This window comes from Erigeron canadensis, chromosome 7 (assembly GCF_010389155.1).
Source record: "Erigeron canadensis isolate Cc75 chromosome 7, C_canadensis_v1, whole genome shotgun sequence".
Classification (NCBI taxonomy): Eukaryota; Viridiplantae; Streptophyta; class Magnoliopsida; order Asterales; family Asteraceae; genus Erigeron; species Erigeron canadensis.
In genome coordinates, this window is record NC_057767.1 from 31,808,734 (window position 1) to 31,832,457 (window position 23,724).

A 23,724-nucleotide genomic window follows, 5' to 3' on the forward strand; every position below is an offset into this window, starting at 1 on the left:
AATCTCCATGAATCATGCCATTTTAAGATCATGGGCAAAAATTATTTTTCCCGCCAAAATACTTTTTTTTTTTTTTGTGTTTTCTGAATTGGAATGATCTTGGTTGAAACGATCTAAATGAAGATCGTTTTAGGATTGGAAATGAAACGATCTAAAAGGAATTAGGAAGTGAAACGATCTTGAAAAGAATGAAAGGTAGAACGATCTAAAAAGAGATCGTTTTGGAAACTTGTAGGTGAAACGATCTAATTTAGATCGTTTTGGAATCAAAGAGCTAAAACGATCTAAAAGAGATCGTTTTGGTTTCTTATCAGAATTTTCAAGAAATTGAATTGACCAAAACCAATCCAAAGGATCAGTTAGCCACAATCAATTCTTCACAACACAACCACACTTGTCAAAACGATCTAAATTGAATCGTTTTACAAGCTACAATCATTGAAGTAAATATGAAGTATGTAAAACTGAAACGATCTAAATTAGATCGTTTTAATTTCACTTCATCTTCTCCAATAGTTCAGTTTCAACATAAAACTCCATTGATGAACCTTAAAACTTCAATAACTTTTGATTTTCTGGGGATTAGAACATGAGACCACTTGCAAACTGTTTGTTTTCACCTTAGCAACAATCCGATTAACACAATTTACCTCAAAACATAACAGATTCAAAACCCAAATTTTGAGCAAAAAATCTCAAAATTCAAACTCGCAATTCGGATTGAATTAGAACGTGAAATTTGAGAGGATTATGTTTTTAACTATCGGGAATCTATTGGTGAACAAATAATTGTGATTTTATGTGATTTGTGAGATGATCAAATGATGAACAGTGAAGAAAACGGTTTTGGATAAAAATTCGAATATTGATGAAAAATTGATAGAAATTGCAAGAAATTGCGCTCTGGATCGTTAACGTGTAGTTATTTTGCTCTGATACCAAATGTTATAAACAAATTTAAGCTAGATTTGTGCAATTTATGGAGTTTGTGTTTAAAAAGGTGTTTGTGTGTGTATGGAGGTTAGGGATGAAGATTAGAGAGAAAATGTGTGGAATGTGTGTGTTTTTAATTAAGAAATGGTAAAAGTCTTACAAATTAGGTGTGGAAGGGGGTATTTATACCATAAATCTAAGATTTCACTAATGCCCCTTCCATCTATAAAATATTACATTTTAACACCATTTTTAGGTCTAACAATCTTGGCATATACGAAGAAACATATGCTTGCGCATTCGAAATCTTCTTCGAAAATAATCGGCCGGGAAAGTGGGTGCATCAGAAAAGTAATCATTCCATAAACGCACCGCAGCTCCGACATGATCTCATGATAAAACCCTTCTGGTTCGAGGTACACGTGAACTTAACTCGACATCGTTTGCTTCATCTTCGTTACAAACATCAAAAATGGCGCCTGCGATCTCCGGTTTAAATAGGGTGTTTATTTGGGTAACGGTGGAGTTTAGAAATTTGAAATCGTCACTTGATGATGAATTAAACATGATTTTGGTGGTGTTTGATGAATGAAATGGTATGTGATAAAATGTTGTATGTTAAAATGAGAATAAGTTGATGTGGTTAAATAGGGAAAAAAAATAGTCGTTTCAAATGGAAAAAAAAAACTTTGAATTAACAAACTATCCGCTGCTTTGGTCCCACCACACGCGTCTTCAATAGTCCTCGTGAGGATTGGATCGAGGGACGCAACAAAATGGACGCTCGCTGCCTATAGTGTCTTGCGTCATGGAGATGGAGGACGGAGGGAGGACTCCCCTATAAGCACGGGTCTAAGATACAACCCTTAGTGTTTTTTTTTTTTGCTTAGTCTTTGAGCATCAGTGTTATTAGTGATAAAAAACAATTGTAATAGTGGTTTTGGGTTGAATAATCTTATGGATGAATCTTGTCTTATGTGTCCAAATCGTTGAACCATCGGAGCTGAATAATATAAAAATTCTTGAGGCACATTCATCAGCGATTTCTATTTTATTGTATTTGGCTGCTTTGATATTAGAGAAAATTGAAGTGTCCTTTTTCAAATGATTATGACAGTTAAGGATCAAATATTACAGTATATAACTAGTTACTTATATCCGCGCGTTGCCGCGATATGTATTTTACACGATAAAATTTTGGACTCAAATTTACGTTAAATATTCGAATATAAATTTTAAAGAAGACTACTGAGTATGTAGTAATAACAATAAGTTTTTTTAAAAAAAAGAAATAATAAGATGTATAGACACATAACCAATAACTATATTAATGCTTTAAATGTTACATCAACGTAAGACATAACGATGATGAAAATTGTTATATATTAACAACATTGTATATATAAAAAGAAGGATGAGCATAATCAAAAATCAAATGTTTAAAGGTAAAACTGTAACCATGTCAAAGTTGTTTGATAAAAACATGAGAACCCAAAAGTTTAGTGTCAAGAAAATGTAATGAAAAATTTGATGTGGTGTAAAAGTTAAAAGATAGAAACTTACCTTAGAGAAAGACTACTAAACATGTAGCAATAACAATATAAAAATTGTAAAAGAATAATAAGATGTATAAAAATATAAACAATAATATATTAATGTTTTATATGTTACATGAATGTAAGACGTGACGATGATAAAAAAATATTACAGTATATATTGAAAACGTTATATATATAAAAGAAAAACAGATTAAAATAATCAAAAACCAAATGTTTAAAAGTAAAATCGTAACTGTGTGAAAGTTGTTTAATGCAAACTTGATAAACAAGAGGTTTGGTGTACAAAAAATGAAAACAAAAACTTTGACGGGACGTGAAAGTTAAAAGATAGAAACTTTAAAAGGTTAAAATCAAAATTGTTAAAAGTTAGTATGTAATATAAGAACTTGTATATTTCATGTTTAAAGAACTTGTACATATCATATTATTTTTTAAGTATATATTAAAAAGAAAATACCATAAAGAATGGATATATTTTTAACTTTTTCAACATGTAAAAATGTAAAATGCAATTAAAGAGTATAAAGTAGATAATGTTGTACCTTATGCATAAAAAATGGTAAAAGCATATAAGTTTTTAGTATATTATAAATTTGGCAATTAACACACAAAAACACTATCCTAAAAAGGTAAAAGTATTTAATTTTCACTTATGATGAGTCTGGATGGGTTTTCACCTCCAGATCTCATTGTGATAGCGTTTTCTCATCGATAGTTTAAATTATGGATATATTTTACAAGGGACTCTCTAGCATGGGCTTAGCTAAGACAAAATATGATACACCTCTCGATATTCACGAGTACACCTTTTCACAAAAAAACATAGATACCAATATTACTACGAGTCTTTGTGTTCGTGCGATTCGGTGATGATGGTTCTAGGGGCGCCAATGTGGTGGTTGTGACCACAGGTGGTGGTGGGGTTGGGAGGGGGGTGACGACGTAGTTATTAATGTAAAGATAGTTGATGTAAAAATGGTTACGTCGCGAAATAAATTGTGGTGAACCTTTAGTAATAAACTTTTCAATAAAAATATATATATAAAAAAGTTAGAATTGCTTCCCTTCAAAATAAAAATGTGTACTCTTTAACTTTAATGATAAATACAAACATCAATGTTCAATTCGTACTTTCTAAATTTATAAGAGTGGATTATTGACAGGTTTTCGAGAAAAATTGAGTTTCATCCTAAGCATGCATGGTTCGAGCTTCGCATACTATCCAATTAGATATCACTATGATGTCTCGAATACTAATTATTAACTCGCTGTAAGAAAAAAAACTTGTTTTAAAGATAACAAAAAAAATTGTATAAAAAATACGGACTAAAATAATTAAAACCTTTTTATTTAATTTTAGAAAATGATTAAATAAAACGGGTCAACCCGCGCCGGAAATTTCAATAGCGCGCGAGAACTACACAGAATCCTAACTCAATTTCTCAAACCCTCCCACACACAAACACAATCGCACACAATTACACAGAGAAAGAGGTGTACATTTATTTAAGAAATGACCGGTGGAGAAGAACAAGATGAAAAAACTTCAAAAACAAGATGTTCAAATAAATCTCATATTTCATTCAATAATTATCCTACTTGGAAACACAAGGTTCCTTCCTTTCTTTTTTCCTTTCTATATATTTATTTATTATATTTATACCTTTCATTTCTTTTTTTACCTTTTAATTAATTTACATCTATTCTATTTTTAGGTTTTTTACCAATTATTTTTTCAATTTTTACCTTTTATAACTAGTAAACTGATGACGTAATACTCACAAAAATTGAGATTTTGCTGTTAACTGTAAACTGATGACTTGGCACGCCGCCACTTAGGAGGATGTTACGAATGCTATATTAACGAACAAAATATTACAAAATTCTGAGATTTACCGGTTGGTTTGGGTCGTGGCCAGGGACTGAGCCAGAATTTTTTTTGTGAGGTGGCAAATTTAAAAGTCTCTTATTATATTTATTAGAGTCATCTTTGAGGGGAAAAAAAAATTTTTTAACAAAAATTAACTCTCAACGGAGAATTTAGAAAAAATGGACCCTTAAAATAATTTCGTCTGGATGTCAGTTATGAGAACATCTATCTTTAGCTTGAACATTGTTCTTTGCAATTTTAGAGCATGTGATAAATTTTGATACAATTACCCAAACAAATAAAATACTTTATTCAACTTCTCTTTTTCAACTTCGTTAAAAATTAAAATAACTGAAGATTTTTTACTTTACCAATAGAAGATTTTATCTCAAAACTAATGCTCCCAACATAAGTAACATACTTCCAAAGAAGAGGCTTATGACAACGATGGTGACATTTGTATGTATAATGTATTTTCTGTTTATTGTTACGAGTATTATTTAGGAATAAAACTATAAATATACCTCTAAAAAATTACATTGTACCAAAATTGGAATGGGGGCAGTTGCCCACACTGCCCCCATTGTGGAGCCGTCCCTGGTCGTGGCTGACTTCGCTGCAAATTGATTATGTGTCGCTGGTTAGGATGATGTGGCAGCTTAAATAGCTGCAGCGTTACGAAATTCTTATAGATATTGATATATTACTAGTGATGTATGTGGCTTGAATAACTTGTAAGGTGATGATAGGCGCCGATAGGATGACATGGCGGCTTATAAGTCCACATTTTTAAAAACTTTCACAAAAATTGGAAAGTTGGACGTTACTCGTAATGAAATGATAACTTATCACATGGCGACATGGTGCTAGTTAGGATGATGTTGTGGCGTATTTGGCTGCCATCTTATTAAAAGTTTTTACACAAAGTAACTGTCAAATGCTGGTATGCTACTTATAATAACAATACGTGGTAAATTGAATACATTTTCATGTACTTAGCAGAAATGTTAGTGATGTAATGACAACTTCTTTTTTGTTTTTGTTAAGTAATCGGAAATAGCATGTTTGGTTAAGATTTATAAGCTAATGATGTGAGACTTGTATGCGTGTTAAGTTTAGTAATCCAAGAGCTGCTTTTTTAGGAACTACGCTGTTACATTGAAAAAAAAGAGGTTATTAAGAGCAATTACTCATTTGGTTTTAAGGTTGATTGTTATATGGAACGGATAGAGAATCTATTAGGTGGCTGAAGTATATATATTTACTCTTTGTAGCTAAGGGAGAATTGTTACAAGAGGGTTCGAGCTGACCGGACTCAGCTGTTATGGAAAATGAGGTTATCTGATTCAAAGGACCATGCTCCTGTACACAAGGTTTGTCTTCTCACTAATGTACGCGTGTGCAATTTTATTTTTATTATGAAAAAAGGGGGTGTAAGAGCCTACAGTATCTTTTGGATGTGTTTTTGTTGTTTGTAATAATCAGATACGAGCTGTTTGAGCTGTAATAATCTAATGAGATTAATCAGATTTTTTACTGTTTATAAACTTTTGATTATCTACATACTGTAGTCCTTGTTATATGATATACTGAATATGAATGCCGAATGCCTGTTATCATATGTAGCAACTACAAGATTTGGACATTACATATACATGTGAATTGGAAGAATACTATTGCTTGAGGATCCTGTCTTTTTTCATATTTATTTTTTAGTGCAGGAGTTAATTAAATCAACCTTTCAAGACATCGTATCTGATGAATTTAGAAAAATAAAGGAGACACCAGTGAAAGACAGTTCAGAAACTAGTGATGATATGTTATGGGAATATGATGGTATTCATGATGCATACCAAGGTGAATGTGAAGAAATTTTGTTGGAAATGCAAAAGATTTTCTACGAGGATTTGCATAATGAACAGATCGGAAAAGGTAAAGTTTGGTCGCTTATATGATTATATTTTGTTGTATCTCCGTATATGCACTTTATGTAGAAGAGAACCATAATGCTTTTTTAGAAGATAAATTGAGATTATGTTATTTCCTTCCTTGACTATTATTATTTTCTTTTTATCTCATAATTGTAGAATCGGATAACTATATGAAATTATGGGAAGATGAGGAAGATGAATACCTAGCTCATGCTGTTTTCGAGAATATGCAGCTGAGTGATGACAAGGTTAGTACTGCAATAAAGATTATTTTACTTAAAAATTAGTCATCATTGGGGGGAAATCAGAAAATCAGAACTAAAGCAACTATATCAGAAGTTCTACCAAAAACATAGCTGTTATGTTTTTATCATATATAACAGTATAGCATTCGAAATCAATATACTCTCTTTGAGGTTTGCCGAGGATCATCCCCTTTCCTTGTTTTTTGCAGCTTCACTACTTATATTCCTTGAAATACATTTTTGTATATTGCTGTAATTCCTTTAAAAAATTAAGAGGAAATCCTAAATGCCACCTAATCTAAAGAAGACACATTATTAATTCTACTTGGTCTAGTTATGAGGTGACATTTTTGTCCCATTTATTTACGAAAATGGGTTGATGGGTTGTCTGATATTTAACGGGTCAAATGTATTACAGAATCGGCTTTAAAATAAAAGGAGAAAGTTACTCGAAGTTTATCTTTTGATGCATCAAGCATTTAAGCCTCTTAAACAGTTTATATAGAAATACAGATTATCATAACCTTAAGTAATATACATTTATATGCTGGCAATAGGCGGGAAAAGAGGTCTGGTGTCCCGTATGCTTGCAGGGAGAATTGCAAGAGAAGCGGCATCTTATCTTTTGTTCACTTTGTGAACTTAAACTCAACATAGGCGACGAGGTACTAATAACTAGCAACCTGTTTCACCCATTCGGCCAATTGACCGGATTCTTATCTAGTTAAATATTTTTGCCTTAACCCATTTGACCTGTAAGTCAAAATATAGATGGGTTAAAGGTACCATCTTTAATCCATCTCTTTGCAAGTTCGCATTATGTAGCCTGGTCTTGTGTTCACAAGATATGACTGTCACTGTCCCCTAATTTTGGAAGATTGAAATGGGCACGTAGTGTTATCATAACTTCAGAATATTTGAACTGCTCAAGTGCTCATATCTCAAATGCTCTTAGACCAAGCAAGGGAATCCTATGGACCAGAGCCAATAGCATCAGTAGCTAATATCTCAATTGTATACATAGTGTTATCAAAATATCCTATGCAAGTTGTCTATTTGTCATTTTATATTAGGCCTGGGCAATTCAGGCTGTTATTTATTTATGACGGATTGACGGGTCAAATGTCTAAAGTAGAAAAGCATAGCTATCAAGCCAGGTTAAATGAGCCAAACGGGTAAATAATGGGTCTAAAGTTTTGTAGATATTAATTTAATAATTTAGATGTATGTTTTCTTAGTATTATTAAGTTTCCTTGAATCCATATAAGAGTAAATAAATGGACAAATATTGGCAGGTTGATCCAACCTGTTTTGACACAAATAAACATGTCTTGATTTGACCCGTTACCAAACCTGTCAAACCCACCTATTTTCATATCAAATGTTTCAGCATTGTCATTGGGCATCTCCCATTTGACCATCTAAGATTCTATATCTACATTAGCAATTCTTCTCCATCTATTCTACATATTCATTTGTGCTTAGGTCACTTTGGAGTTTCTTCGGAATCGATTAGCTGAAGTTCACGGGCAGCATTATGATAGGGGGTGTAAGCTTAGGCCGAAGTTCTGTATAAAATCAAGGTTTGATTTGACTGCCATGTACATTGAGTGTGAAGGTTGCAGTACTTTTGAGGTTGTAATTTAGCATCTTTTATTTGTGGATTTTTTTTATATTGTCTTTTGTGCCAGTCTACTGCTTGTAGAACTTGCTCTCTTGTTTTTGTTTCTATTTCTCAATCTCTATATTTTTATGAATTTTACATATGTAATTATTACCTCATCTCCTTTTCTTCTTTTTTATTTTTCTATGTGAATGGTGTGAACTTGTCATATATTCTTTGCTCCAGACCGTTAATTTGCACAAATACAACTATTTTCAGATCGGGTCGAAGTTGTTTTTTCTCATTAAGATAAATCAACTTGTCACAAACACGCTTGTCTCTGGAGACAGAGGTCATGGGTTCGATCCTTATCCCATGCAAAGGTTTGAGGGCTTTTTCTACCATTTAGGTAGAAACTGGAAGCAGTCTCTCTATTTAGGTAGAGGTAAGGTCTGTCTACATCTTAACCTCCCCATACACCGTCGAGGTATTGGGGCTCAAAACCCGCAGAAGACGACACTGAGCAGTTACTTACTTTTTTAACTTGTCATATACTCATATACAACTTTGCTGAACGTGGCTTAACTGGGTATCCATCGTTTATTTACCTTTTTGTGGCCATCCCGAAAGTGGCACCTAAGGAGGCTGCTTGATACATATCTCTATATCTCTATATATGATAAAAACCCAATTGTGATTACATCATTATTTTGTCCAAATTTTTTAAAATGAATTGTTTCCTTTTTCACTAAATAGTTTATGCCATCATTATAACATTAAAACTAAATTACTTAATTTTTTATATACATTTTAAATTCTTATCATATAGTTTAACAAATAACGTTATGCATATTTTTAAGATATATATTTTTCGATATCTTCATGCATATTTTTAAAATATATATATTTTTCGATCAACATGAGAAATTTGAATCAATTAACTCACATAATTATTTTATCAATATATTTAATCATTATCACTTTTTTCACTATTTAAAATTTTTATTAAACAACCCGAGTTTAGCTAGTTTTAATTAAACGGAAATGAAGTTATTTGTATTTCACTTACAAACCAACCAAAAAGAGTCATTTACAAACAAAATTTTCTGTTGGTAGAGGTGTAGAGCTAACATGATGTTTGATTTTGCCTAATTGACTTAACAAGAAAAATGCAATAAACATGTTTAAAGTATGATATATCCTCATATTAATATCATTTATTAGTGACATGTGCTCCTCATATTTAAAAAAATAGCTAAAAAAATACTCATATAGTAAAAAATATATAATTAATTTATTAACGACTTATCATAGATTCTAGAAGGGTTTATTGAACCTTCAAGTCATGGCTCAAGACAAGGAATAGGAATGAGAAAGGTAATAGGAATACTAAAAAATATAATGAGCATTATATAGTATTATTTCACCATTGATGTTGCTTAGTTAACAAAACTATCCACATAATAACACATACACACTAACACAACTAATAATAATAACAACAATAATAATAATAATCATGATTTTTGTGATTACTTTGTTATCATTTCATTAACGTACATAAGGATAAATATACAAAAATATTTTATATGTATAAATTTGTTATTTTTGCATTTCTGGGTACCTTTGAAACATTCTATAGTTAACGCATAAGAATATAATTAGATTGCATATTACGTTCTATAATATATGTGGCAGCATAGATCAATCAGATTGTATAGTAAAAATTATTTATAATTTACTATTATTATTTTATCAATATAATAAAAACATATAAAAACTATTGTTAAACTTTTTGTGTAAAATAAAACTCGAATATAGTAACCGTCAATTATATTGGAGAGAAATCTCTATATATAATAAAACAAAATTGTTTTTTATAAGTATTATTAGAAAGTTGTTGATGTGGCAAATCCATATTTCACTTAAAATTTTTTTTTATTTAATTATGATGTCATATGTATAAATAATATAGAAATAGCCTAAAAATATCAATCATTTGTTTAAAGAATAAAAAATCTCTCTTATATAATATCACAAATAAAATGTTTTTTTTTATTTAGTTGATTTGTTAACTATATAATTATTGTTTTAGTTGAATTATTAGATTTATATCAAGTTATAATGTTTTAAAAACAAATATTACATAATTTCTTTTAATTTATTTTATAGTTTTATAATTTTAATTAACATGCCCGGATTAAACCCGGGTTGATTAACTAGTAAGGAAGTATGGGATAATTGTCATTACCTAGTCCATTACCCCCTATTTTATGGGTAATGGGGTATTACTTAGTAGTGGGCAATGATTAATTGGGTTAAATCTAACCAGACAATATTAATGACTATGATTATCATTACTTATCCCTCAATACCTCCAACCAGACACACCCTTAGAATATAGTCCAACAGTTTATCTTTTTTTTTTAAAAGGGTTATTTGGTTCGGTTGCGTTTTGAATAAAGAAAAAACCCGTCAAAACGGCAGGGATCCAACTTTTTTGAAAATATATCTTTTCCTTAACTTTGGTTATTTAGTTAGTTTGCTAGTTTTCTATAACATATAGGACTGGGCTTGCGATTCGTTCAGCTGAAAATAGATGGACGTGGTTTTGCTTTGTGGTTTTTTAATGTGGTTCTTACTCAGTGTGCCTACACCATGCCCTTTGTTTCCATGTGAGAAAATGATTAATTCTCCTTAGCAAATAGCCTAAAAATCCTCCTAATTACTAGATAATGTCACATGTAAAAATCAAGGGAAGATGAAGAAAGATAATGAATGGATTATACATATCAAATGTCTATGGTATTAAGAGGGTTTTTAAGCTATTTTTTAAGAGAATTGATCATTTTCCTAAAATAATATGCATAATGTTATATAGAATAAAAGAAAGATTGGAAAAAAAAAACTTGAAACCATTAAATCCGTTAAATTTGACGGACTTATGGTTTGGTCTGATTCATTCATACAAAATACTTGGTCTAACTTGACTTAATATATGTTAAAACCAAAGATGCTAGTTTGGTTTAAGATTTAATTCGTAAACAACCCTAATTGGCTCCCCTACGAAACTCTCAAAGACATATTAATATCATCGCACGATACATGATATAACTAGGTGCAATATATGTATATATCTCACCAACTTTTTATAATTAGGTATCCTTAGTAGTTAGTACCCACAATGAAAAACTATTTAAAAGTTTTTTATTTTGTAACCTCAACAATCCATTAAAGAAAGAAAGAAAGAAAAAACTGGTTAAAATGCATATACCTCTATCTAAGTAGAGAGACTGACTATTAAAAAAAAATGTTGTCTCGTCTTTACCATTAATCCAACCATGATGCTTAAGTAGAAAAAAAAAATTTAAACCTAAAAAAAACCTATATAATCTAATAGAAAGATTTTTATAAAGTTTTTTTTCTCAGTTAAACCAAAAAAATTTAGGGTTAGCAGTTAGCACCTTCAACTTTTATCTCAAAAAAATCATTATTTTTAATAATAAAAAACTTTTAAAAGATTACTTTTTTCCATTATTCTCAATTTTTATACAATTTGTTTTGCATTTTCTACTTCCAATATTTTCACTCCGCTAGTAGTAAAAAAGCTCTCTCCCTTACTTCACGCGCACTTTAAGCGCGTGATAAGACATAACACAAAACAATACTAGAAAACAAGTCTTTGAGAAATCAAATCAAAACTCATCTTTCTCATAATTTCTAAAATCGACGCGCCGGCGCCAACCCTAATGCTAAAACTCTAATCATCATATACTAAAAAAAAGTAATTTTTGTATATATACATTTTCTCTTTTCTTTTTAGCTACCCAGTTAAATTAAAATAATTATTAAAAAGAAAATGCAGGAAAACCCTAACGATTTAAACACCGTCAAACGTTATGCTCCTCCTAATCAAAGGTATATATTTTCTCTTTATTTTCTTTTTCTTTTTTTTTGAAATTATTATTATGTTGAAAAATCCTATGTGTATGTATATAATTTAAATTAACCAATTTTTTTTTTTTTTTTTTTGCAGGACTCGGTCTATTGGAAGGAGGAAATCTGGAGGAGGAGGTAAACCTTAATTATTATCATTATATTTTAATAATTTTTATATATATATTTTTTTAAGTTAATTTGTGAGTGTAGAAGCTGAATTTACTTGTAGAAGTAGAAAATTAGAGTTTAGTGTTGGTCATTTTATGCGTTACACGTTAGCGTGTATGTATTCTTCCGTTTTTTAGAATTTTAAACTTGATGATCTGAGGTACAAAGTTGTCTTTTTTTTATTTCAAGTTAAAAGATTGAAAGGACCTGAATGGTTGTCGGTTTACATTGAGGCGACGCGTTAATCGTAGTAATTGAAAAAGGAAATCAAAATGCGTAAGAGTTTTTTAGCTATTAGTATGGATAAGAAATGATTTGTAGCGTACATTTGTTTAGGGATACAATCATAATTGTTTTTGCTTAGATTACATAGTTTGTGTTTGTGTATTATGGGAGTTACCGATTGTAACAAGAACAAACAAGGTGTTTCAAAGTTTCAAACTTTTTCCGAAAAGAATATATTTCACACATTTACACAATTGCCCACAATTGGACATGAACTCGCGACTCAAATATGCTGGGGCAAAGGCCCTTTGGTACCATGTATTGTACAGTTGATATTAACAAGTTGTGGGTAATAGACAGCAAGTGTGTCTTTTTTCCGTGTCTGCCAATTAATAGCTACCTGTGTAGTGCATGCACAGGTAGCTAAAAGGACAAGATGGCATATGCGGAATAATTGGAGAAAAAGGAGAGAGGTTATTGCGTGGTTGTGCTCTTTATGGAGGTTTCGGATGTATATATGTAGGGTTGTTTGTTTGTCTATATAGTAAGAGACTTAGAGGAAGAAATGGGAGTGTTTGGTTATAAGTCTAGGAGAACAAGGGTTTGAGATTCTTCAATAGATGATTCTGTGACTCGGGTTCTTTCTTCTTAACTTGAAGACTCTTCTTAGAATCTGGATGACCCCAAAAGATGATTCTTCTATAATATCATTGATATTATTGGCTGAACTATTTATAGCTGTATTGATATTGATTTTCAAAATATGAGATTTCTTTTACCACCAATTCATATTAGAAAAAGCATCGTTTGGGAGATCAAAAGTCAATTCATACAATATTATTAGTTGTAGGGTAATACAGTCGAACAGTAGGGATGTTTGTATTTGATATACGATTCATTAGCTCATATAAAACCGTAAGATATCTTTATAAGCTGATTGGTCCATATTTGCAGATAGATTGGAACGTGCAGGTAGTTATGGAAATGACGGAGATAAAAATCAAGCTGCTGCCTTAAGAAATGCTCCCGCCTCAGATCACGCAGATCCACCACGGCTAATTGGCTTGCAAGGATGTAGTGATGGTGAAGCGTATCAACTTCTGAACAACCGTAAGTATTTTATACTGTTGACCATTTTGCTTATAAACAGGTCAATACCGGTGTATGTTTTTCTTTCTCTTTAACATGTGAAATCAAAAAGTTTGGCATAAAAGGAAATGAGTTGAAACTGTTTGAAAGTGTGTACAAAGTGAATTAAACATTCTCCTCCAAATCATATATATTCAAGTAGTATTTTTTAATCAATAAAGTAATTTATTTATGGTGTTCTTAATTAAAAACTGAAGGGTAAAGAAAGGCACCCTGTCCCCGGAACCACATTGGATCCCCATCATCCCACCCTGTAAGGGTTATGATGCCGGTAAAATACCTTCACTTAATACCCACATGATTTGGGCATCTCTAAAGATCGAACCCGCGTCTCAACTTCACATGTGGGCTCAAGGTGCATTGGTAACGGGTACCACTCCATCTATCGATAATAGTTAATATTTAAGTAAAAATTTAGTTTCTTGGACAGATACTCTTTTGGGTCACCTCAACTCCAAACCCAACATGTTTTGACGTGCACCAACAAAATTTCCATTTAAACCTGAACTTGTTCATTTTAGCACCTCTGTTTTCTACTGTCTCTTTCCCTTCCTCTGTCCCTTTTGTATGTATGTGAATCTCTATCCTATGGCATTTAAAAGTTAAAACATCACCCTTCTTGAGATATTCCATGAGGAGTCCAATACTTCTCTGTTTGGCACGTTTGCAGTTCTAAAATTTCTATTCACCAATTATCACTACAAGCAGACCAAAATAATTTATCTTTATTGTCTTCTGGAAGGGTGGAAGGGTGTTTTGTAATATTGAATATAGGGAAGACAATATTTGTGATCATTTAACGAAACTGCATGAGTTTTCTTATGCAGGTTGGGCATCTGCTATGAACGCATATGAAAATCCGTCAACTGATTTGGCAGGTGAGTGAAAATATTCTAACTTTTGACTTATGAATTTCTTCCTTTTTTTACTCAATTGTATATAATGGTAAAGTGGTTAAATATAGAATAAGGAAACCCCATTCTTTGCAAGACTGAAAGATTTCTGACAGATTGTTAACTTTTAGAAAAACCCCTACTCTATGCCTTTCTTGATGTCCATTCTTATTTGCAAAGGGTAACAGGTGTTGTGGTAATCTAATTTTTATACAGGAATTCTTGTAATTTGATAATGTATCACTGGAAAAACAATCATTCCTTTCTTCTTTCTACTACCTCAATACCTTATAGAGAACATTTCCTTGCTAGAACTTTCATAAGATATGTTGTTTACTTGCTTTATGATGCAACAAAGTAGTGGTAGCAATTTTAACCATTTACTTCTTAAATGGTCTGTTAATATATCCCTTTTTAAATTAAAATAAAAAACTTAATTGGTCATTTTTGGGTTATGAAATCTAAGAGTTACCAAAAAGTACACGGATTGTGTCAAAAATGTATATATAGCACACATGACATCCTCAATCACTTCATTCAAAAATTAGATTGTTGTGATAATATATTAGTTTTTAAGGAGTAAATTACACAGATGCCACCCTATGGTTTATATGAAGTTATGGTCTTCATTCTTTAGTTTCTGAAATTACAGGATTACTTTCTGTTGAAAGTTGTGACATGGATAGTCCATTAGTCCCTAATTTGGACTTTCTATTTTGAAAATGGGACCACAAAACAGAGGAAAAGTTGTTATAAGCAGATTGAGTCTTATCTTCATTTTATGTTTTACAGAGCGGCCGGTTATGTACTCAGGAAACATTGCATCGGCATGGGGGCAATTTCGACTTCCTCATCAGGTTAGAGAATCTACTGCCATCTGTTTTCTCTATTTCTCCCTCTTTAAAGTTATAGGTGGGAAAGTGGCAAGGTTGACTATAAGTTCAGCCCAGCTGACCTCAAACACTTTTTCCCTGCTTGTAGTCTATTTAAAAGGAATTTGTGTGCTAAATATGATTACAAAACCTATGTATTATAATAATAATCTAAATTTATGAATCAAACAATTTAGTAGTTTGTATCATATGTATGTAAAAATGCACTTTGGGGACCGTTTGACATTAGGTGCTTTTCTTATTACCCATTTGACACGTTAAGAGTAACGTGCATTAGAAAGTAAACCATTTGACATCTTTTACTAAAACCATTATTTTATATCTCGATGTTTTCAGATGATTTTCCCGACTCCTGGAGTTGGACCTTCGGGACCTCAGATTGATTTCATAAGTGAACTCAGGCAGGCAATGCATAATTCAAATGCCCAGTTTTGACAAGTAACCATGAATTGTGGAACAGAGTTGGGCCTGTTGTATTTGTTCTTAGAATTGGCTCTGCTGAATTTAGATCCATGATGAATAACCGTTGCATGTGTTCTTAACTTAAGCTCAACTGAATTTAGATCAATGATCAATTACTGTTGTATGTGTTTTCAACTGTAGCTTTGCCCAATTTCATATATCCGGATTCATCTCTTTTTGCTGGAAAAGCATTCGTGCATCAATTTTTTGATATTTCTTACAGTTCATACTATTGAGTAGGTATTTGGTTTTGCATTTTGAAACTGAGTATTTGATTGCAATTTGAAGCCCTGGTAGTCAATTCCGAATGACTGTTTGAACTGATTTTGGTTATATTAAAAAATAAATAATAATAATAATAATGATTGGTTAAAAACATCACTGTTGGATAAGCAGTTCAGCTGTAATAGAACTGGTATCTATTTGATAAGTGGTAGCTGTAACAGAACTGGTTATCTTAAAGTAAGGTACCATTCTTTTAGCCAAATTTTAGACTTCTCTTCTCTTTTAATAAATTTCATGTTTTCTCAGACGTGATTCTTAACGACTTGAAACGCCATAAGCTTGCGTGCACACTAGTCCCTCCCGATTTGTTTTATATATATGTAATCTAGCATTACATAGTCGCCACCATTAAAGAACTTGAAATGAAGGTGAATGAATGCTATCATATATGTATAAACTTTGTGCTTACAACATCAAGAACCGAAAAACTTGTACATTAGATAATGCTATACAATTCTTGAGCTGAAATAGTTTCTTGTTAGAAACAAGATCAATCTCTCCATACAGGAATTATTCCTTGAGCAGCTAAACGCTTTTCAACCCAGAATACCAGTAGTTTTGCCGTGACCTTTTTCTCGTCTACAAGAAAAGGTTCAACACTGCTTGCAGTTGACCCGTAGGAAGATATTGAAAACCCTTTTGGACCTATAGAATAGAGATAATTATCAGATATTCAGATAGTGATTCTTGAATTTGCCAATGATAGAGAGATGATAACTCACCAGCGATACCATCTGGGAATAATGCCCAGAATGAATAAGGAATATCCTTCTTCAGAAAAGAGCCTTCTAGCTGTATATTTAAACTTACACAGAATGAGTATAAAGCAGTAGAGGCTGATTTTGGAAGAGGGTATTAAACCAAATTCGCATAAACATATAGTAAGTTTGGTATGCGCCCATCTAGATTCGCACTAACAGCTTTATTGATAAAAGTTATGGTATCTTAAGTCAATAAGATGACAATGAAAAGGAAGGACTAACCTTGTTATCCTCGAAAACCAACTCAAGTTCTTTGATATCTTCTTGTGCTTCAAGAATCGATCTTAGGGAAGGAATCACATCCTCTTCCATCATCTCCGGCAATGCCTTGGCAGGTGCTTTTGCAGGAGGCTTTGGCTTTGATTTTGCTGGAGCAGTAGCATCTTCTTTGGCAGCAACCGTAGTGGGTTCTCCATCTTTTTCTTCTTTTGTTTCAGCCGCAACTAAACATAACAGTAACATCATATGATCCATTTTATGTTTAGCAATCAAACTAAACTTTCAAAGAGGTTAACTGTGCAATGTGGTTCAGTTTCAATCCTAACATAGATCATAGTTACAAAACTAAAGTGCATAAATTAGAAGTTTTCCTGGATAACGTTTTTGGAAAAACCACATTTGTACACTTTTCCTAGATTCCAGATTTTCCCTTGAAAGTTTTTACAGAAAATATGACGAGGTTTCTATAACTAAACGCAATTTGGAACTATTGAAATTACCTGTGGAAGCAGCAGTAGCAGATGATTCTGCATAGCAAACTGCATTTCTATGCGAAATGACATATTTAGCTGCAATCTGTTGATACAAACAAAATATTTATAAACTACCACTTATTGGGAAGTTGGATAAGCCAATGGGCTAAATTGCTATCTAACATACCAGATTGTGCAAAGCAGAACTTGGTTTAGGATCACGAGATGTGCAGTATGAAGAAGATGGAAAATTCATATTCAAATTCAAATTTGGCAAAGTTATAAATCCTCCCATTTTAGTCGATGATGATGACACGTGCAGCTTCATCATCGTGCTCGTGTGGCCTCCAAACAGAAACCTTGTATTCTATGAACTAAATTTAGTCTGGGTTTGAATTGCAAAGAGAGGGATGGGAGAGTTGGGGGTAAGTTTGTTAATGTCATCCACAAAAAGGTTTGGAGGATTTGGTACCACTAAGTGAGTGAGTTCACTTGCATGCCCCCTTTGTTTGTATATGCAATCAGCCAATCATGCATGTATGTATTTTTCAGGGTAAAAAGTAAAAAGGAAAAAAGACAAGAAAAAATATGACCTGATTTGCAACGAGTGAAGTCATGTTAGTTGGATAAAAATAAAACCATAATAAAATGAGCCACACAAATAAATAAGGAGTTAAATTCACAAATGCCCCCTTGGTTTGGGGTCTTATCAAGTTCAATACCTTTTGTCATCACTTACCGCTGTGGTGAAGTTTCATATGAGCTTATTGAAATTGAAATGTTGCACAAGAGACAATTTTTTGAATAATCATGTAGCCATTTTGGTTTGCCAGTTATGTATCTAAATCAAAAGATTTTGCAAATACATAAACAAGTCATTGCCTTAAAACTAAAACATCAAGCATTTTACATTTTGTAACTTCATACCAACTAACTAGACAGATGTTTTGATTGATACACCATAATTTTTATCAATTAAACATCTATTTTTTGGATCAGAGTCAAATCATGATCTTAACCATTCGATATGATTTTGCTTTCAAATCATTGAGTAGTGTTACGTCGTCTAGGGTGCTCATATACGATCATTGACACACATCATGTTACAGACTCATATTGACCATTTCTAAGGCTGGATGGTATCACAAGTTTTAGGAAGGAATGTGATCATGAGACTTCATGCATTAGTACCCTCCTGTTGCGAATCTTTAGCGATATGAATGTCTTGCAACTCAGCTGCATCACCAGCGCCGTGTGGACCACCACTGTGTGGATCACCACCAGAACCATCTGGGCCTGATGTGTGGGTTGTGATGTTTACTGACTTCTTTTTCTTGGCTTTTTGAGCCCAACTGATTAGACCTGCTTGTATATGTTCTTCAAATATCGACTTCTTGAAATTACTTCCCATCTGCGCACATAACGCGATAAATTTGTCAACTTTTTGATGCTCTGAATGATGTGAACGCGACAAAATCAAAAAAGTTATAAATGGACTAATTACCTGTGTTACAAGTGCGTAAAGTGGTAGAGTACTATAACTGCACAAAATTTGAATAAAAACCCTAACACGAAAATGAAAGAAAACGCCCTTTACAACGCAAGATTACTGATTTAAACGTCACCCGTGGGGACCCTTTTTTAGTTTTCATGGCTCGCACTACGTCAAGCAAACCAAAAAGGGCCATAAAAGTCGTATCGTGAGTATTGAAACTAAAGTTAAGATATTAATCACGTCTTACCCAATCAGGAGCCTCGGGATGATATAAATCCATTTTCCCATTATACACGAATCAGGGCCAAATTGAACCTAGCAATGAAATGCATTTACGGATTAAGTCCTTTCTATATATAGATGTTAAATTTGTGCAGAGGACCAGTCAATTTGGATGTTTTAATACATGTACACCATATTTATGCATGAACAACTTCTGGCTTTTCACAAGTTGACCGTTGACAGAAGTTGAACACTTGAACATTTTGGTGAGTGAACATCTTGTCATTCTTACTTTAGAGATACAACTATGGAGTGTTTTATTAGAGATACTATATTTGCAAGCATACTTCATAAAAGTTCAAGAAAATCTACTAAAAAAAGTCATTTTGACCCGAACTCATGTTGATCCATCACTCAAGCTGGCTGCCCAACAAGCCCAGTTTACACCTTTAACTGTGCATATGAGTTCTAGGAGACAAAAAGAAAATTACCAATATCCAGAAGAAGAAGGCAATTTCAAACGCATTTTGGAAGAGGATAAAATGTATAAACTGACGAACAATCTTTGGTCGATGAAACCAGAAGTGATGATCTGAAGGTTTTACTGTTGGTTCACCTTCTACAGCTAAATGCTTCTCGGCAACTTCATGAGCTAACTGAATGATTATGTGTTCTAATTTGGTTCCCAGAGCAAGTAGCAACTGAAAAGATCGCTTGTTTATATTCTAGTTATTCCAATAATAATAACAGAAAAGATAAATATGCAGATACATGAAAGACATGAGTTGGACAACTTACGATGAAGGGAAAAAATGCTATCCAAAAATATGTATGCCAACCTGCATGACAACCAGGAGACTAGAATCGTTTGTACCCAGAAGGCCAGAAACCATTAAGAAGTCCTATATTGCTTGAAGCTTTCTATTAGCCATGATTAAACTTAAAAAGCTTAACGTACCGTCGACATTCAGCAACAAAAATATGATCGCAAATATCCACAAATACCAACTACAACAGATAAAAGCATATATTAGTATGCCCCGTCACAAAATTATAACATAACTTGAGAACTTTTGGATATAAAAGTATCACAACAGGATAACTTCTGACAGAAAATAAACAAAACCATTTGTCTTCTTTATGTTTTATTTTGAAGTACTTGGTTTATAGTGAGCCACTTGCCTGATGCCGACAACTTTCCTAGAGTCATCTTCAAGAGCTCGCATCATGTACTTGTGAAAATTGAATTTTCGGTTCCCCCTGCAATGTGTCTACAATATCAAGAAAATCATTTGTGTACTTCGTAAGGAAATAATAGAAATTGAGTGGCATTTATGTATTGGTACCGTTATGAATCCCAATCTTAGAGCAATGTAGTCTGCTTCGTTGACTGATCCATAGAATTGCTTGAAAAAAGATTCCTTAAATTTGATTATAACACAAGAATTCAGAACAAATTAAGTAATAATATGCAAATATCATGGGGCTGAAACCTAAAACATAGATTATAATTTGAAAGTAATAATACATCTTCTGTTTCACGAAAAAAATAATTATGTTTTCTACAAGAATAAGATGATGTGAAACCAGGTAAAAATAGTGCCAAAACAACAATAATTGCTTACCATCCAACCTAGAACAGCTGAACGTTTGCCAAAACCCATGAAGCGTTTCATGATGAAATCATGATTTGTAACTGTGACTTCCGGCTGAAGAACTGCAAATCATGGCCATAATATATAGATTATGAAAGGGGGACCAAAAACTAAGATACATATATTCATGTATCTTGTAATGGTCTAATATTTAAATTTGTTCAGATGAGGCGCAAGATCATATCTATATCCCTCTGAGACCAAATAAATGAAACGCACAAAATGAAAACTAGACTTCAAAACTTGGATGCCAAACTAGAGGTGGAGAAATTTCACATTAGCAACCCAACAGTTTTGAAACATTTGACCCATTCATTTGGCCCATACTGTTCTTTTCTATTACTATTGCATCATAGGTAGAACCCACATAATGAATACTTGAGAACATGGAAAATTATATGATCAAACAATAAAGCAATAGTATTAATCTACTTTTAATTACCTCTTGAAGTGTTGAATTTATCGTCTCTGGCAGACGTTTCCCATTGTTTCCATTGGCTAATCTAATGCAGTATGTGATAAAGTTTTGTAAGCAAACCATCATACACAAGTTATAAGAAAAATGATCCACAAAAGCATTTACAAACCTTAATCCCTCCAAATACAACGGTGAGAACAGAAAATGTCACATGCACAATAGCAAGTACGAAAATAAAAATGTGTAGATGATGCAGTGCCTCAGGGGATAACATTGGGACCTTGTTCTGTTAGTGAATGGAGGTAAACAAGAGACAATAAAAACATTAGAACTTAATCCAATATTTCATAAGTCATTGCGGACAAATAATAAATTCCTAACATTTCTAGTAAATAGCATCGGCATAAAGGGTCAAGTAGGTAAAATTAATAGTATTAGCAGAAATGAAAATGGGTTGTATTCATAATACATTAAACAGCATAAATTGCAGATACAGCTTTGCTTTAATCATATTTAAGACACATTAGAAAAGAACAGAAACTTTGTTTGGTGACTGAGTCAACTTGGCCGAGTAATAATGACCCATCTTGACCTGTTACCCAACCCATCCAAACTGCTCATTTTACCCCTCCATAATTTATATTTACTTACCCCATTTATCATATTCCCTTCTGCAGATGATATCATTATTAAGGCAGACAGTTATTTGTTTGATATAAACTAAGAAGTTCAATTTGTAAATGATTAAAGCTAGATTAATTACCTGCAGAGCACAATAGCCCATCGGTGATTCATTGTCTTCAAGCAATTGGCGAAGTGAATATGGGTGCTCTTCTCCGTCTAATGAGCAAGGTAGAAAGTGTTTCATAATATCCTCGTCTACACAAATCTTGACAATCCCGCCTTGACAAACAGATAATAGTAGTGATACAAACCCCAACAACATCAACTCTGCAAAAAATAACAGCAAAGTAATCAACAAGGAGTGCTAAATGGTTAAATGCCCCCAGAACAATGAAGGTAAATCAACCTGTCCTTAGAAATGCTTGAACCCGGGACCTCATTTATGGAGTGTCCTTATATGCATATGAAACTATAAATGTCATTTATATCTTGTCTTTGTGAATTTTGCCCCATACTTACATGTTGATCACAAGATTAATCGAATGTTCTACTAAAAATCACCCTTTATAAGCAATATAACAATATACCTTCCTTGACCTTTTGTAATGCTTGATAGAGTGGCTTCCGACCACCCTTTCGTAATTTCTGCACACATATCATTCAATATCGGCATTTAGTTACTGAAAACTGTATTATATACATAAATCGAATCGATCTAAAAACGGATTAAGATCCTCTCAAGTTTTTAGTATCATGGGTTGTCTAAAGTCAACAAACTGTACTTAAGTTGACGGTTGACCTTTTATCAAAATTTATTTATTTTGTTGTATTCAACATGATCAACTTGAGGATTTAAACTCAAGATGATCCAAAAAAAAAACTCTATTCGTCTGTGAACAATTATTTTCGGACAAATTATTTGGAGTATCATCATGCAATTATTATTAACGAACCTTGCCAGAGTAGTATAGTAGACGTTCGACGGCCATGGAAACACCAACCATGACCGTACACACGGCGGCAACAACCCATGTTGGCGTAAACTCTAACGTAGTCCCTTCTTGTCCTTCATGACCCCCCGCCATTATATAACTCGTATATATTTACATAAACTTAATTATAACGATTTACAAAATTTAAAATACCATAAAACTTTCTTTTCTTGGATATATATACGCAACAATGCCAATGAAACTCAGGCGCAACGTTCTATATATTATGAGATATTGAGAGATTGTATAATAATATATGATGTGTAATGTTGTAATGAGAAGATAAAGAGATCGAATAATGAAAAGGTTGACGGTTATATATTTCGATGAAACATCGATATATGTCCGAGAATAATATGAGAAAAATCTTGTTGAGTTTATGTCTTTTTGTTTTGTTTTGTTTCATCATGTGATTATTCTTTGTTAATCAAGTCGTTACAGCGTACGGGAGTTTCAATATAATAACCGTCCCTTTTATAATAGCATTTCTCTTATAATAAACCGTCGACGTTGATACTAATGTTTTTAAGTTGTCTATACTTTGATTTTATTTTATTAAATTGTATTTTTTGTTCAAGAGTATTTTAAGGTTTGGATGCGGATACGTAATAATTGAATACGAAATTAACAAAAAATAACATGTTAATACGAATTTTTATGATTTATGACTATAAATCATTACATCGTATAGCGAATTTGCACCATATTGT

At 32.5% G+C, this 23,724-nt stretch overlaps 4 protein-coding genes across 5 annotated transcripts; 2 read left to right on the plus strand and 2 right to left on the minus strand.

Moving 5' to 3' along the window:
* Window positions 1–3,914: 3,914 nt before the first annotated feature.
* Window positions 3,915–8,302, plus strand: LOC122608236. Of its 2 annotated transcripts, XM_043781324.1 has the most exons (6): window positions 3,916–4,104; window positions 5,637–5,735; window positions 6,084–6,294; window positions 6,450–6,541; window positions 7,096–7,203; window positions 8,024–8,302. In XM_043781324.1, the coding sequence occupies exons 1-6, from the start codon at window positions 4,006–4,008 to the stop codon at window positions 8,183–8,185; spliced, it is 771 nt and encodes a 256-aa protein (XP_043637259.1). In that variant the 5' UTR covers window positions 3,916–4,005; the 3' UTR covers window positions 8,186–8,302. The 2 variants fall into 2 exon arrangements, with proteins under 2 accessions (XP_043637260.1, XP_043637259.1); XM_043781325.1 differs by lacking the exon at window positions 7,096–7,203 and having other exon boundaries at window positions 3,915–4,104.
* A 3,583-nt stretch (window positions 8,303–11,885) lies between these two features.
* LOC122607874 lies at window positions 11,886–16,058 on the plus strand. Its single transcript, XM_043780944.1, has 6 exons — window positions 11,886–12,059; window positions 12,178–12,215; window positions 13,428–13,583; window positions 14,450–14,500; window positions 15,308–15,372; window positions 15,745–16,058. Exons 1-6 carry the CDS (start codon window positions 12,001–12,003, stop codon window positions 15,841–15,843), a joined length of 468 nt encoding a protein of 155 aa, XP_043636879.1. The 5' UTR covers window positions 11,886–12,000; the 3' UTR covers window positions 15,844–16,058.
* Window positions 16,059–16,518: 460 nt separating this feature from the next.
* LOC122607563 lies at window positions 16,519–18,083 on the minus strand. The gene is made up of 5 exons (XM_043780569.1): window positions 17,796–18,083; window positions 17,636–17,711; window positions 17,139–17,359; window positions 16,878–16,947; window positions 16,519–16,800 (listed from the first exon to the last, which is right to left on the minus strand). Exons 1-5 carry the CDS (start codon window positions 17,937–17,939, stop codon window positions 16,646–16,648), a joined length of 666 nt encoding a protein of 221 aa, XP_043636504.1. The 5' UTR covers window positions 17,940–18,083; the 3' UTR covers window positions 16,519–16,645.
* A 405-nt stretch (window positions 18,084–18,488) lies between these two features.
* LOC122609324 (MLO-like protein 1) lies at window positions 18,489–23,107 on the minus strand. Its single transcript, XM_043782375.1, has 14 exons — window positions 22,976–23,107; window positions 22,610–22,667; window positions 22,162–22,349; window positions 21,568–21,684; window positions 21,423–21,483; window positions 20,951–21,042; window positions 20,672–20,746; window positions 20,508–20,596; window positions 20,284–20,333; window positions 20,124–20,164; window positions 19,817–20,026; window positions 19,351–19,418; window positions 19,113–19,173; window positions 18,489–19,019 (listed from the first exon to the last, which is right to left on the minus strand). Exons 1-14 carry the CDS (start codon window positions 23,105–23,107, stop codon window positions 18,786–18,788), a joined length of 1,476 nt encoding a protein of 491 aa, XP_043638310.1. The 3' UTR covers window positions 18,489–18,785.
* Between the last annotated feature and the right edge of the window lie 617 nt (window positions 23,108–23,724).